Source organism: Lethenteron reissneri, chromosome 41 (assembly GCF_015708825.2).
Source record: "Lethenteron reissneri isolate LAM-NWPU_2019-01 chromosome 41, ASM1570882v1, whole genome shotgun sequence".
In the NCBI taxonomy this organism is placed as follows: domain Eukaryota; kingdom Metazoa; phylum Chordata; class Hyperoartia; order Petromyzontiformes; family Petromyzontidae; genus Lethenteron; species Lethenteron reissneri.
In genome coordinates, this window is record NC_083819.1 from 2,255,599 (window position 1) to 2,272,709 (window position 17,111).

The 17,111-nt window shown below is 46.7% G+C and overlaps 1 protein-coding gene across 1 annotated transcript in view; it reads left to right on the forward strand.

Annotated features, from left to right (window-relative positions):
• FRMD6 (FERM domain containing 6) overlaps positions 1–15,782 on the forward strand; it is a 38,016-nt gene extending 22,234 nt beyond the window's left edge. The window contains 8 exon segments of the mRNA XM_061568265.1: positions 1,185–1,256; positions 3,825–3,999; positions 5,066–5,235; positions 5,237–5,335; positions 7,139–7,292; positions 8,116–8,253; positions 8,855–8,946; positions 9,615–15,782. Coding sequence (XP_061424249.1) covers positions 1,185–1,256; positions 3,825–3,999; positions 5,066–5,235; positions 5,237–5,335; positions 7,139–7,292; positions 8,116–8,253; positions 8,855–8,946; positions 9,615–9,794 — 1,080 coding nt within the window. The 3' untranslated portion in view covers positions 9,795–15,782.
• Positions 15,783–17,111: the final 1,329 nt, after the last annotated feature.

Below are 17,111 nucleotides of genomic sequence, written 5' to 3' on the forward strand. Positions count from 1 at the left end.
TGACCACCCTGTTGCTGCCTCGCATCGAAACGATAGACGATGATGACGATGTTTCAGGCAATGGACTTTCTTTAAAACAGCAAAGCGAGGGCGTAGATTGACCTACTTAGAATCGGGAATTGCACTTTATACTGTGGAACGCTGGGAAAAACTGGGACACTTATAATAGAATTGATGAATTCACAATTTTGAAATGGCATGAACATTGGTCTATATGAACATATGAAAATCTGAAAGAATATATATTTCATGCGACTGAAGAATTGCAATATGGAAAATCAGTTTTTAATTATTTAATTTTCCCATTTATACTTTCCTCAGGTTTGCTTGATAAGCAATGTCTACTAAATGGTAAACTGTTCATATGTGAATTCAAAGCTGCTCATTGGTCAACTTTCTCAACAGTCCCCAGTTTTCTGAGGGCCTCAGTGTAAAATGCAAACTCCAACTAAAAGGTCAGTGCAACTCAATTCCCTATCTTAGCTCTGAAGTAAGGCCATTGTCAGAAATGTCAGCCTAATGCAGTATATATTAGGGGCGCCACGGGTGGCAACATGTTAACTACCTTGCATTGTATACAGGAGGCCATGAGTTTAATCCCAACTCTGAAGCCTCTATATTTGGAGTTTGCATACTCCCCCCATGGTCGAGTGAATTTTTCTCCAGGTCCACGTGATAAGCCACTCCATTGGCCTATCATTTGTGGCCAGGTCGCGTCTGAAAAAGAGCTACATAGCTCAGTGGGCCTTACCTGGTAAAGTAATAATCGTTGAGTTGCTTTTATATTTTAGGCACGTGACTCGTAGCCGCAGCCATAGTCAGAGGTACTGTATACTGGATGGGGTGTGTCAGGGGCCGCTGCCACGGGCAGACCCGGCTGAAATTAATCCCTGAATATAAGGGAGCGTTAATGATGCATCGGATTAAAAAAAAAATTGTTCTATAGGCAGTAGATACAATCTGGAGCTCATTTGTTTTTAATTCAATTTAATAAAAAAATGCATTATGGGTGGTTAAATTTGCATTGCACATTTCCCCCCTGAACGATCGCAGATAAGGCAGTGCCTGTGTGCAGCCTTTTTACTTTGCCTATGAGATACTTTTTTTTACTTTTACATGTCAAAATGCCAAAATGCTTTGTGTGTGCGGGATTGCAATTCGCGTGTGTGTGTGTGTCTGCACAGGGACTGAGTGCCGAGAGCCAGCAGCTTTTGTACGACTTCCCGTGGTCAAATGTTGGAAAACTCATATTCATGGTAAGGAGTGACTGGTCGATGCCAGCGTGATTCATTAATTCGTTTATAGCAGCAGTGGTGGTGCTGGTCTCTTGGAAGCCCAAAGGAGATTTTATTTTTCAAGCACGAGTGAGATGACAGACAGTTGGTAGACAATAAAAATACATTGTTTTGACAAGAGATGTAGACAACAGTGATGTAGTGAAACGAGAGAAGATATGTAGACGAGATATGTGTAGATGAAAGGTGTAAAATATCTAAATGTAGTCTTAAATTTGGACATAGATGAGAGAAGAGTGAAACAGACTGCATAGATAGGAGAGATTGTTACGAGATGGATTGATAGAAGATGGTAAGAGAACGTGGACATACATGGCCTTGGTGGAGGTCGTCTAATATCTATTTGGCCTTTGAGCTGCTTGGGAGCCCTCAGCGTTAACTAAAACTAAAACAGTTTTTATTTTACCAGGTAAGGCTCACTGAGCTATATAGCTCTTTTTCAGAAGCGACCTGGCCACAAATGATAGCTCAACGAAGTGGCTTATCACGTGAAATTTATAGCAGCCGAACGAATACTCTTAAATGCACGTTTCTAAATGTGGAGGGGAAAACCGGAGGACCCGGAGAAAATTGAACGCCACCACGGGGAGAACATGCAAATTCCAAATACACAACAGGTGTCAGGGTCGGGATCGAACCCACGACCTCGTGTGTATACCAGGCAAAGTAGTTTCCATCTTGCTCTGTGCTTCCACTGGCTCATGGCTTCTGCCACAAAGTGCCATATTTTCTCCTTTAAAACCATTAGTGACCTCGAGAGTGATTGCTTGTGCCGTATATATTAATTGAGGGTTTTTCCCCCACCATCCTCCCCCCCCCCCCCCCCCCATTCAACCCAGTGGTTTCACCTTCCCGTCGCTTAATGCCTGCCCGAGTTGGGCCTGTCTCAAATTCAAGGCTCCCTTTTCTGAAATTAGTCTCAGGTCTCCAAATACCCACGCTAATTTTCATTGTGCCTTGTGTTCGTTCAATTGCAGCCACCGCTGCAATTGAACGACTGGAGCAATGCCCCCCCCCCTCCTCCCCCCTGAATCCAAGGCATCAATCACCATCGCGCGAGGAAATACTGCGCACTTCCCGAAAGCAATAACCTGCACCGCTGTGCGCACACAACAACTGCGCAAAATAGTCTCCTTTTCAAGAGAGACCTGTGCTTAAATAAAATATTGTGGAGCCAAGTGGATGAATTGGGTAACCGCGTTAGGTAACTAAATACCCACAAATTGTATAATTCGACCTGTGTTAATTTCTGCAGCATATACAGTATATATATAAAATATGCACACATGTTGGCTGAAATGTATTTTAAATTAATAAATCATAAATCCAGTTTAATAATTAAAACATAACAAGCCGGACAAAACAATACCCTCAGGTTAACACTAATCTGGCAAATCGCCCGATGATGCTGGATGTAATTACCAGCGTAAATGTAAATGTTGTGGATTCACTCTTCAAACACACCAGTGGGTTGAAGTAGTAACTAATTGGCGTTTTGTTTACTGATTGGCCCTGTGGTGGAGGGTTTCGACACATTTATACTTACGCGATCTAACCCAAAAACCTTTATTATGAAAACAATACCCTCTCCATTCTGAGCACCTTTCCTTAAAGGATATCGACTTACATTTTCACCTTAAATAAGTTGGGCTGTTCATCTTACCATTTATTATTTTCATGACACTCAGAAATTACTTTGTACGCTGCATTTGCTTGTGCATGCATAACATTTTTATCAGAGCAGAAGCCCTTGTCATTTTCATTTCCCATCGAGACAATGAGGTTACAAACAGGCTTTGGCTTGAGTGGGCGCAGATCAAGCGGGTTAAGTAATGCTATCTCTGGATGGCACTGCAAGGTACAACGGTTGTCCTAACCAGTTTTACTGCCATGGCTTACGGTCCGAGATCTAAAGCCTCACTTGACTTCCTTGCATAAGCAATTCTCCACTGCTAAGGGCTACATCCAAATCAATTAATTGTTTTATGCTTGGTATTGAGGAACCCGCGGGTGGAGTATGTCACCAACCCCGAGTTCAATTCCTGACCACGGCTCTAACATCAGTGGCAAGTTACATCCGAATCGGTCCTGTTCTCCTCGCTCCCTTCTTACACCAACCCACGTTGATCAGCGTGGTGAAGTATGGTTAGTAAAACTCCCATAACCGACATGGGGATCAGAAGGCCTTCATCCATTTGGTCGCTTGAGAGTGGCCAGAAATTATTTAAATTTCATCGAGAAATCATTTCTGAAAAACGCAAAAGTGATCTCTCTCCTACTTGGGTAAGTTTTTTTTATGTGACTGCGGAAACAAGCATGTGGTTTTATAATCACATGACCATCCCCTTACATGACGTGGCCCTCCGCTTGGTGATAGCGGTTTATTTTTACTGGCAGTGCCATTTCAGGATGTACAATGGGGATGGCGACAGCTTGGAGGGGGGGGGGAAAGCCTTCAACAGCAGTGGATGGATCATGGCTGACATTGACGATGATGATAATGACGATCGTGCTCGTGCTGGTGCGCAGGGGAAGAAGTTTGAGATGGAGCCGGACGGACTGCCCTCAGCCCGGAAGCTCGTGTTCTACACGGGCTCGCCGCTGCGCTCGCGTCACCTCCTGCTGCTTCTCAGCACCAGCCACCGCCTCTTCATGACCGTGCAGCCGCTGCTCAGACATCTCCGGCGCCTCGAGGACTCCGAGGGTGAGTCCAGAGTTTGCGTGCCCAAAACGAACGCTTCCGGTCGTCATGTATAAGTTTGGGAGGCCGGTCTGCCTATAGACTTGCTTAGCACCCCCAGTTAGCACGTTTGGCTACGTACGATGCGAAAGTTGATGAACATACATTAATACGCACTTCACAACTCTAGTAAATGGTTCGCATCGTTGTGGAGAGTATAAATAACAAAGTAATAAGCAGACATTTCGTCTCCTTCATATTTCTGTCTCTCTACATAAATCAAAGTCTTACTCAATCCGTCAGACGCACAGCCTTCTGGGAGTGCATCATTTCACCAGCATCGTATTGAGACGTACAAACTCTGGACCAGTTTTGACAACGGTGTCTCATCAGCAGAGTCAGGCTGGCTTGAAATCGATGCTCGTGAACTGCCGATCTCACAGGCAATGACCATCTGTTTATGATATGGAGCCTGAGAGTAGACCATTGGTTGGCAACAAAGATGGAACCTGTCACCCATTGTTAACTCTCCAAATATTTTTTGGACCCCACCTTGGCACCAGTAACATATTTTTCTAAATTAAAATGAATATTTCGCACCACACGTAGCCAACCGTGCTAATCGGAGGTGTGTGAGTATATTGGTTGAATATGTTTCAGCCGATATTCACCACGAACTAGAATAAACAAAATTGAAGGGCTAAAATGTGCTTGGTTCCCCTCCCTTGTTTGTCCACTACATTTTAAGCTATTCATACGCCATCTGAAAGTAATAATCTTTAGTTTATATAAAATGCATGAATTTTGGGTGCCAGTGGTGACTGATCATAGGTGCCTGGATCTCTCTTATGGAGGACCTTCCGCCAGCAGTGACATGAACGAATAACTGCAGGGCTGCACTTTTTACCTTTTTTCACCCTCCTTCACCTACACGGGCTTCCGCACCCTAACAATATATTTATATCTATACACACATATGTACACATGCACACACCGATATATACACACCAGCCGGGCACCGCTGGTGGGCGCATCAACGACGTTTCGTTTGTCCCCCATTCAATCTCCCCGCCGCCCGCTCACCGCTCAGCGCAAAAGCGATACCGCGAGTCCTACATCAGCGACGCCCTGGAGATGGAGCTGGAGCGGCTGGGATCGAGGGCCAGGAGCAGCGGCGAGAGCAGCGGCGAGAGCAGCGGCGGCGGCACCATCAGCGGCGACGGCAGCGTCGTCGCGGGCGGCATCGCGGCCGGACGGGCCTGGCGCTGGCTCCTTCAGCAGCGTTGGCAGCACCAACACGTCGGGCATCGAGTCGGACGCCAAAACGCAGCCGGGGAAGGAGCCCTGTTCGCGCTTCCTGGTGAGCGACGTTTCGATCTCTTGTTGAAAGCGAACCTTCCTTTGCCGTTTCTTAACTCTTTGCGTGAAGTCGTCGTCATTACCGCGAGGCGACACGAGGCTTTCTAGAGCGCCTCCTTGTTTAGCATGGAAGGCTACGTGCGTTGTCGTCGTCATCGTCGGGCACGAGCCGTCTCCTGTTGGATGAAGGCCTTCTCAAGCGGCGACATCCGTCATGGTGCCGTGACTCAACAATCCACTCGGCACCTGCAAACGAGCTGATCTTGTCGCTCAACTCTTGGTGGTGAACGCCCCCTTGGGTGCGTTCCCTCCTTTGGCTGCCAGTCAATTGTTCTGCCCGCTCATCGGCCATCATCCTTTCTGAAGACATATCCTGCCCAGGCCCACCTAAGACTGGAGTTTGAATGATGTCACTAACCTATGTACGTTTTCCAATCCTTCTATTCATCTTTCTGTCCCTCAATGTAATCATACGTCTCTCCACGCCCATTTGCGCACTTTTTTTGTTCCTTATGCTTTGTTGAAATATCTGTACTGCATTAATTTTACCAGTGAAACTCCAATTTGGGCCCTCAACTTCATTCTTTCTTGAGAATTAAAAGATTTATTTTCACACAACTTGTTCTGAAGTCACTTTAAATCGCCACTGTATCCATACTGTAGGTACACCGTTTGTATGCCTTGAAAACAAAGTTCATCATTTGGCAATTGAACCAAAATTAATGCTGTGTGAGCTGGAATATGTTTAAGTAAGTGAAACCCAACTTCACTATGTTTTATCGTGGAATTATTGACTCCAAAGACAAAAAACTCGCTACACTTGAAACTGCAGTTTCATCACAGGTGGCTGAAACCCGGGTTTGAACCCAGGGTCTTAGCAGTGGCTCTGTCACGTGGTATTAGTCTACTGAGCCACTGGCTACTTCACCTATGCTGTCAATATCAAGTAACTTTGACGTCCTAGAATTCCGGGGTATTGCTGTATTGCGGTTTGAAGCAAACCAATTGTAATCATTGCTGAACAGTGAAGAGGCAGTAGAATTCTACTTAAGTACTGGGGTACACCTTAATCTCGAGTCACGTGGGACATGCCTGCAATCCAAATTGCATTGACGTTGTAAATAACGCACCTGGGACTGCTTTTGGTCTTGTTTTACAAGCACGATTTGAAAAAAAAAACATAGGTGCCATCGTCGTGAACACAATTTTGTCACAGAGATAGTGGAGAGAGCAGGCAGAGAAATGGGCAGACTTGAGGATTAACGGCTTGACGAGCAGCGCCTCGCTGCTATCTGCGAGTTGCAATGCAGGAGACATTGAGCAACTCCCAGGGTGTACAAAAGGTACATGGCTGAGACAAGACATCGTCCATCCATTGTGGCGACAACTGCCAGGCACGGCCACAGTCGTCGCGAGATGCTACCAAACGCACAACTGGGAGATTAGTTTTAAGTGCATTTGAAGCTGCATAAAAGCACACCCCCCTTAGGAGCAAGATCGTGTGTGCTTATAACCAAAGTGCGCTGACGTCATAAGTTGCCTTATGCCTTCTCCCCCACCACCAGTATATAGAAGGTTGTGTTGCTTATATCAGAACTGTGCTTATATTAGGGGTGCCTATTACCTGCAGCGATATTTCAATCGACGTGGCTGCTGCACGTCCGTTGTCTTTGGCCTGCCTCGGGACCCACTGCCCGCGATCGAAGCTCATTCGCGGCTGCTAACTGTTGCCTTTTCCACTTTGTTTGTCCTGGCGATCTTGACTCCCCCCCCCGGTCCATCCCGTCCATCCGCCCCGCCTCAGCGGAGTCCCGGCTCGGAGAGGATGTCGTGCGTGTCCGCCGGGCGCAAGGGGCCCCTGCAGGCGTGCAGCTCGGTGGACAGCCACAGCAGCTCGCACACGTCCGGCGTCGGGAGTGCCGGGCAGGAGCACCCCGAGGGCGACTCTCCTCTCCACGGTGAGGGCCTCCGTTTCGTCCCCGCCACCCACCCACCCACCCGCCCACCCGCCTGCCCAACGTGTTCTTCTTAAACTGTGGTGGAGCCACTCGACTCGCGAACGGAAAGTCCGAAAGGTTCAAACTCTGCACCGACGGTCGATTTTAGTCTCACAAGGGGTTGTGTGTTTTGAATCCCAGTTCGGTGCGATTGGCGCAGCTCTGTGGCTTATGAAATGGCAGCCACTTTGTGGGAAGTGAACGGTTTGGTTGGTGTTATGTGGAGGGACTGGCGCTGGCGCTGAATGTGTAATTGTCTATCACTGGCTCGGGGTACCGCCGGTTGGGCTGACCACTGTCCAATGCTCATTGAAGTTTGGAGATCCTTTGGCTTGGCAGTTATCGTGGGGAAAGCATTCACTCAAATTTGAGGTAGTTTTCAAATTGGGAATGTGTTTCAAGAGGAGACAAGGTGCTAAATCATTAGAATGGTGTTGCGATGCTGAGTATTAGTGACTGTTTTGGACTTTTGCGTACATAGTGAGGGCTCGGTGAGGAAAAAGAGGAACAAACCTCGCAATGACATCACCTGTGTGCACAACAAATATGTCTTTTCGGCCTAAGCGATGACATCACACGCCATGGGCGCATCTCGCAGTGACTTCATTATTTGTGACGTCATTTCGCGACGTTACTCAATGCACCACGCGACATCGTCTTTGAGTGCGTCTCGGTCTGCCCCTGCTTCGCCGACTCTTGAGTGGGCATTCCACGAGGAGGTTTTGTGACCCACCTGACCTGTCGTGACCCCCTGACCTGCCCCTTTGTCCTCCCTTTCGTCCAGAAGTGGAGATGCTGGTGGACGACCCCAGCGACTTGGTGTTCCTTCAGCGAGCGGACAGCACGGATGACTCCATCTCCTCCACCTACATCTACGTGACCCAGGAGGACCTGGAGACTCCCTGTGTTAACACGCACGCCGGTAAAGACGAATGTACATGCACGCCCACAGTTTATTCCTACTGCGCTATTGGCCAAAGAATCAATTTGTAAATCGCTCACAGCTGTGCATCAGCCACCGTTGGAGAAAGAGCCAGTGGAAGCAGATGGTATAGAACTGCTTCTGAGATCTATTCAAGCGGCCTCTGTTCGGCACGCACTTAGGGGGTGCTGCACTTTCACATTTACTGCACAGACAAAGACATGTTTGCTAAATGACTCTCTTAATTATTTTTACTTCTCACAACTGAATATTAGCCTTGTTGAGAAAATGTTTTTTCTTTTATAATGATTTTTTGTACACAATTGTAACCGGGCTGAGACCATCCACTCACTTCACTCGAGAACCTTGGTTTAATCACAGCGCCCCTGAAAAGAACTGAATTTGAACCCAGTTCTCAGCAGTGGCCGGCTCAGAGCACTTGCTATTACTCTTCAGCATTGCCGCTTTATCAGCTCCACCAGTGCAAAGCATGAATTCTAGTGAAATGTCAGGTAGGTATAGGGTTTTTATTTTTTACATGGTTGGTGACCGTAAAATACATCATAATTTATTATTACTAATATATCATGTTTTATTGTAGGGCTGGTGGTAAAGATGTTGAGTTGTGGCTTATCAGAGTCTCCGGATTTACTGCAAGGCAGCCCAGGCATAACGTCCTCGCACAAAGGGCAGGTACGTTCTCTCCTCCACTGCACCGAGACCTCACGGAAATGAGGAACGTGAACACCGAGTGTGGCCTCATTTTTCAGTGGCATGGAGCGTGCACGCATGTATATTTTCACGGCAATTCCATTTCCTGCCATACATCTTCGCTTGTCATTCGATTATTTTCTGCATGACATTTCTGCATGCCTCATTTCTTGTTGGTTTGAAAAGAGCTGCACTTAACGGGTTTTTTTTTTTGAGAAGCAATCTTGCACATTTCTTGCTGAGCCGCAAGCATTCCAGCGAGCCTTACGCACACCCCAACTTCGTCACGACAGCCTTTTCAAGCCCGGGACCACACTGCTACCACTCCGGGATTTAAATGGGAAAAAACACGGGGTGGCCACACCAATCAGTTGTTGCCCGGTGAAGACATTGGGCAGTTTGCCAGCATATCCAGAAGCATATTCACCAAACTTAAGTTTTTAAACCGGAGGAGCACAAGACTTGCATTTTAGGTGAGATTTACACGGTTTGACGGACACGGATTGTATTTGGGCGAAACGTCACCTGTTTGTGCGCTTGATCGAGTCCTTACAATTGCTGTGCGCCCATTGACTGTGCACCCAATCTTCTCTCGACTGTCCGTGACGGGTGGGCGTGTGGGGGTGGTGGGCGGGGTGATCTCGGGCCAGGCTGCGCAGAAGGCCCAGAGTCCAAAGACGGGACGGTGCCCTCGCCCGGCGTTCGGAGCGAAGACGTCAAAACTGCCGGAGACTTCCTTCCCAGCGGGGCGACCCTGGCCCGCAGTCTCCGCGTCGTCTGCCGCCATGGCCTTGCTGGACGACGAGTCTCTGCCCGAGTTTGTGGTTTGACCCGTGGAGCTACTCCCCCTCCCCTCGGCCCCCTTGGTTTCGAACCGTGGCTTCCACGTCTATACATAAATATATTACGTCGTCCTCGCGCCAAGCAATGCCTTGACTATTTTCGAAGCTCGTCAAAAAACGAAGGTGGGCGACCGGCAAGCTCTCGCAAAGGGACAACCGCAGCGTCGCTGCGATTGCCGGTGAATCGCCATAAAATCTTCGCCACAAAAGATTGCCAACACCACCGCCGCATGGCCTGCTTCTATATGATGGGTGCCTTAGGAGTTGTTCTTTTTGCATATATATATATGTGAATTAGCAGATGGCGCTTATTTTTACGTAACTTGTATTATAATGTGCCCGCAATGGTTGTAGTTGGAAGGGGTTCATGAGAAAGTGGTATACATAGATGAGAGGAAGACCAAATGTGGGCAGCGTTGGCTTCAGTGCAGGCCATTTGAAAGTCAAGCCTAGCATTCATCGTCAAAGTCGTTAGTGGTCAGCATGGCCCTTGTTTTGACGCTCTTACCTCTCTTTGTTCTGCAATGTAATCCGACAAATACGGTCGCTTGTCTGGTATTCCCCCAATAGGGCGTCCCTCTTGCAGAGTTCACCGGGGTTAAGAGAGCCGCCTAATCCAGGAACCACAGGGCGGGACACCAATCCATTATGGTGCGGCGAAGGCATTGGGCAGGTGTGAAGTGTATCCAGTAGCAATGGACAGGGAATTATTTTCTAAAGCAAACAAACGCAAAAGCGTACACGTGGTGAAGAGGCATGGAGGTGTACATGGAAACGATTTGGATGCTTGTGCGCTTGACCGACCGAGTCTCTGAAATTATCTTGCGCCCGTTGACTAACCCGTGCACGTCCGGTGCTGCGTCCGTGCTCAACCCGAGCGTTGGCGAAACGTCAAATGTTGCGCGCCATGTGCATAATTTACCTCCTCCCACGCATATTTCCATGGCAGCGTCATAACGGGGCACATGCAATCAATTATGCTTCCATTCTAAAACAATGCCAAGTGTGTATTCTGTTGAGAAAATCATGACAGATTGTAGGGAAGAGGAAATAATTGCTCTTCGAGGAAGCTCTCTAAACTAATAATGAAAATGTGTTTTATTTCATCCATAGTTTGCAAAAATCTACAGAGAAAACAGCCCTTTAAAATGTGCCACTCCACTGTGTGGAGGCTTGCTCAATTTGTAAAATTAATGGCAGCGTAGACGTAACATGTGTAGACGTAACATGTGTAGACGTAACATGTGTAGACGTAACATGTGTAGACGTAACGTGTGTAGACGTACCATGTGTAGATGTAACATGTGTAGACTTAACCTGTGTAGACGTAACATATGCACCAACGCATCCCCGACAGTGTCCCATTCGTTTTTATTTTTTTTTACTTGAAAATGCCACCGATAGCCATGAGTGAGCCCTCTTCGTATTCTATATTATTATTACAAATTGCGCCACGGCTTCAGTAATTACATCAGCGGGCGTGAAACCGAATCGGTTTTTGAAAAACTGCTCCAATTATTAACCAGAGGGCGGCAGCAGCGGCGGCGGCGGCAGCAGCAGCAGCACGAAGACACCACCAGAGCATCGAATCTTTTAAGTGGGGCTCATGGGGGGTCAACAGGGGTCATGCAAGGGGCGGCAGTGGCAGTGAACGATTGTTCTTTGGGATATTGCTATCGACCCCTTTTATTAATGTTTCTGTGATGTCTCATCATTGCAAAAGTGTGTGAGTGTGTTTCGTTTTTTTCCTCCGCGTGCTATTCGGTTTGACGATGCCGTTGTGCGATGATGGTAAGCACGCTGGATTTGCAATCCGAAAGTCGCCAGTTCAATTTGCGTTCTTGAATCCCTTCACCCCTGTGCAGCCAGCGGTGTAAATCAGCACACCAGTTTAATAGATGGGCAGGTTGTGTGGGTACTCCTACCGCTTCCAAAGCATCTGGCTAGCATGGAAGAGTAGGCCAAATACCGTTAGGAATGGCTCTTTCTGTAGCTCAGTCTAGTGGGGGAGACCCTTCTGCCAGCAGTGGCATGTATTGCAAGGCTGCACCTTTTTGCTATTTGGTTTGGTTTCCCAACTTTAGCAGTATTGCAGCAGAGACTTGAGTGCAGTCTTATGTTGTAAATTTAATCGGCGGTTTTTCGTAAGTTGACCGGTTTTCTTTTACCCCGATTAAGTAGTGATCTCCCCAAAGCTTGGCGTAATGCTGTTTGTGAAGAATATTGTCGGCAAATACATTACGCCAAGGAACTTTACGAAAGGGGTAAAAAGCAACACATTGAATATCCCGCAGTACTAGATTATGGAGTGCAATTGCATGTAGGTGGGAGGGAAGGGTAGGCAGTCGGTGCACTGCGCTATGAACCAGGTGACCCGAGTTCGATTCCCACAGTCGACACCAGCGGCGTTGGTCACCGCACTGGTCGTGGGCTACCCGTTCACCGACCCGCACTGACCAACGTGGCCAAGTATGGTCAAGCAACTCATGGCAGAGAGGCATGGGGGGGACCTTCATCCAGCAGAAGGTTGACAGAAAAGTTGTAAAAAATATATATACACGTAACGTACGTGTCATGTATATATAAATTGTAAAGATGTGTTATTCATACTTGCTCATGGGTGCAAGCTTTAAAAAGGCTGCTTTTTCTTTTTTTAAAGGGCTCTCAATGTGCATATGAAGGAAGACGAGAGACAGATTGCCGCCCGTGACGCGGTGATGAGCGCGTGCGCTCCGCTTCAAAGATTTCTCGTGGAGGAGTGGTAGAATTCCAAATGCGGTGGGAATGGAAGGCGATGAACTCTGGGAGATCTCGCGTGGAATTTAAATCTTCACAGCAGCCCCATTTATGAGCGACTTGAGGCTGATGGATCAGTCGCACAGCCAGCCCCGGCTGCTTGTATGAAGCCTGGAAACGAGGGAGGTGAATTTCTTTCAGCAAAAGGCTTAAATCAGTATTATAGTAGCACACAGCGCACCGGAGCGCACCGTGACGCAGAATTCTTAGACAAGTCCCATGGACGGTTTTGCCTTGTGCGTGCAGTGCTTGTACAGTACCAATTTGTGCACACTGTCAGCCGTGCATCGCATGGCCTCTAATGTGGTACAAGGAGAGCGAAACGGTAATTGAACAGCGGTGATTTAGTGAGCGATGTTCGGAGTGTGGGAGAGCACTTCGGACACATGGTAGAAAGACCATCTCTTTTAGCTCAACTCTCACATTGAACAGATCCCTGCTGCAGATAGCTGGGGGGGGAGCAACTGGCAGCTGTCGTGAGTGTTCACACGCCCTAAAATATTTTAGATGCGGCTATAGAGACCCCACAAAGTTTTCGACGAAAACCCGATCATTTTGGGGGTCTGCGTATTTCTCCCGTCCACAAGGTGATAAATGCTGATAATGCTGATGACGGGAACTAGTAGTTGTGCAGTAGGAACTCATCTGTGCCGCAGAGGTGGGGATGAACTTGGTGCATCCTATCTGTGATCTCAGCGATAACCACCGGGGAAAAAATGTGCCAGTTGGAGGACACCCCCCTACTTGGAAAGTGTGGCTTCGTCCCTGATAGACGGTGCACTTCGAACAGGCCTGACCACGGTTTACACTTCTTGCAAGGTTGGTGTCGCTTGACTTGTGTGACGCATAGCTCAGCGGTCCATAATTTGTATGCACAATGTGACTTACATGATGAACTTGGCATTTTTACTTGTTGTTCTTGTCACTTTAATAAGTAACAAGCGGGAGTCGCAAATGGTGCTCGTCAAACTTGGTGCTCATTGTACAGGGCGAAGTGACGGTGGTGCAGCGATTGTTTCTGAGCAATAGGGTGTCCTCGAAATAGCGGGCTCATTCAGGGGGTGGGCTACCCTGGTGAATCTGTTGACCTTAACAAAAGCCAATTATTTCCACGATGCCCATTTAGGGGCTGTAATTGTATTATTGCTGTTGCTCTTTATTTTGTAGCAAGTATTTAAGAGCAAAAAAAAGGAACGGTAACAAAAAAATAACACACCACTGAAAATACTGAAAGTCACAAGTCATCTCTTGAACGCCCCATACGATCTTCTTGGTTCTTTCGGTAAAGTCACGTAGAAGGGAAATAATAAAATAATAAAAATAAAACATAATAAAATAATTCTCACGACGTTTCGGCCACAACGCAAGCAGCCGTCCTCAGGTGAAGAACAGGTCTGTCGGAAATACAGCGTCTGAATGGGTATACCATACGATGCCACGCGGTCGTTGCTGTACGGAGCTAACCCGGGACTGGCCGCTGTGTGAAGTTCACACTGGGCGTGGAGATGCAGCTGACAACGAGCCAGCATTGCGTTACACGCTGATCGCTTTCACCTCCAGGAGAACGAGTTTCAGTTGATTCCCAATAGGCCCGTTAGATTGTGGTGACGCGGTATATGTCCACTCGCATTATTTCGACGACAAAGCGAGTTAACAACGGAGCACGGGCGGTGTGCAATGAACGTTTGTGACCAGATTTGACAATTGGTTTGTACACGATCACTGCAGAGTTTGTTGAATGGTCATGCCCTGAGTTTGTTGCAAGGATCGATGGCATTCTTTACTATGGAGAGAGGCAATTGGAATACTTACATCATGGTCAAAGTATCAGATGTCATTGTCTCCTTGCTTACCAGCACAACAGTTTAAAAATGATGTTAAATGTAGTAATACCATAGAAAATTAGGTATGTAACAACGCATCGATTAACATACATTCTTACACTTAAGTTACGTGAAACATGCAAATCATGTGCTGATAATGCTACAATTAGTCTCAGTATGCCACAAACAATGCAACACAATGCAAGCGAGCCAATATTGTCAACGGCATGCGTCAAACCAATACAAGAAATGATCGATTTTTGAATCGAGTTGTGACACTAAACCATGACAATTTATGGAATTTCTGAGAAGTTAACGATTGCATGTCTAACAGTAATCACAACTCTCTATTGTATAGACCCTGGGCCGCTGGGGGGGGGGGGGCTAGTATTGTTCACGGGAGGTCACTGTAACACTGCTTTAAAACAGTGTCACTTCATCATTGCCCCGTGAATCATTGGGCAACAGCAGTGGCTAATGAACGAGAAGGGGAAGCAGGCAATTTAGTAAGCTCACAAAAAATATCCAGTTAATGATGATTAACACGAGAGACGTGTTTTTTGACGGCTAAATCACGAGAGGAAATCCCCGGCATGCTCTGCACACCAAGATGACGGCACCATTCTCACATAGATTCTGCCCACTGTTATTTGTCCACTTATTGCGGTGCCAATGCCCGAGGTGGCAAGGTTTTGTGTCCGGCATGTGGGAGACGGTGCTATCTGATGTAACAGCCACACTGGGTTTGGCCATGTCAGCAAAAACAAAAGTATAGTGTCGTGATCACCCTTTGGCTGATTTATTCATTCATCCCCTGAATTGTGGTGGGACAGCTGTTGTATGCTAAGCTGGACAATGGAGGGAGCGTTGTGTGCCGTGTTCACGACGGTGGGAATTCACCGCTTTCGTGCCGCGTCTCCCAACGACGAAATGTTTCCCGAGCGCCGTGGGGTTGTCTGCAAGTGGGTCCGATGTTTTCAGTATTACAATAGCACCTTTTTTTAATATACACGTTAAGTATTTTTTTTATACATTTTTTTGTCATATCTGAAATGTATATTTTTCTACGCGTTTATATGCGAAACTTCGTTTGAGTATTCAATGCAGTGCATCTCCACTTAAGTGCTTTGATTTGTAAGTGTATTTACAGTGCAGTATATTAATTTCCTAGCCTGCAGAGTACTGTATATATCTGCAATTACAGATTTTTGAATAAAATTTAAACCTATGATATAAAACCACTCGTGAAATGCTTTGATGATAAACCTTCTTCATTGGTCACAGGCCGAGTTTAAAATGCCGAACGTGTTTTGACCTCTGAGTGTTGCACATTGCTATAATAAAATGCTGTTTTTCACCCGGCATTAAGGCTCTCCAAGAGAGGGTGCAGAAAATGGAAGTAAAACATTCACCGACTACACTTGTTTTCTTTTTCGCAGCAGAGGGCAGTGCAGTAAAATCCATTGTTGTACAGTACTACACTTCTATTGTTCAACATCAATGCTCTCTCAACTTCACTGACCAGCGTGGTGATTTATGGTCAAATAACCCACAAGACCTGCACTGTGTGAGTCGGCCCTCATCCAGTAGTGGAAGATCCTGGAGGCGGTTCGCAGAGATGGCGTCTGTGTCATTTTTATGGCACCCAATTGGCCGAGGGGAACTTGTTGGCGTTGACGTAAGGGCTGTTAACGTTCACATGAATGCGAGTACCTCCTTCTAATGCAGTCATTCATTCAGCAGTGCATAGAGAATTCCTGTTGCTTGTTTTTTTCTTGTCGCCAGAGATAAGGATGGGCGGGCAGGCTTTGTGTTGCACAAATGTACACCAATGTGCAGGCAAGGGAGCTGGTTTGGGGGTGGGGGGGATATAGTCCTTGTATTGTATGGAATCTGTGTTCCTAGAAGACAACAAAGGTTTGCGGTGTCTGTCAGCTGGCGGGCCATGTGACTTTTAGTGAAATTCAGATTTCTCGTGTGAAAAACAGATTTCAGAGTCTGCGAGAATATTCGAAAACATGCATACCCCCCCCCCCCCATCTTTCCAATGCCCCTTCTTTGACATTAACCTCCTTTTTTATCAGCACCTGACACATTGTTTCAATACGAGTCAGTTTATGTTCAATGGGTCTTTTATTTCAAAGTGAAACCGTATGATTTTTTTTATAGCATGGACTCGTGTTGAATGAACATGTGGTGAATTCTGTAAGCTTCCAATGCAGATCATGGGAGTGTGCATGATATACTAGTAATGATGACGACTAATTCATCCAGTAATCGTTATATGAATTCATTAAAAGTTTGTAAAACATTGTGAAACTTATTGGTTCAACAGTATATAGATAATTTACTAAACACAATCGACATCGCTTTGTCAATCCACTGTGGAACGAAAATCTCCCAATATCCTGCCGGTCATCGAGCTTGTTTAACCATACTACACCACACTGATCAGTGCAGGCTTGTGAGAGTGGGGCCCAGGATTCTTTCAGATACCACTCGCCACGAATGTTAACCTTGTCCGGGAATCCGACTCGGGTTTTTCAGGTTCATAGCGAAGTTAATTAACCACGACGCCACTCATCCACTGCACAATTCCAATATTTTAGTGTTATCGATCATGGCCAATGCGCTACACTCGTGTTATTGTCGTAAGTTTGTGTAACATGTTTTTTCATAGTCCAGT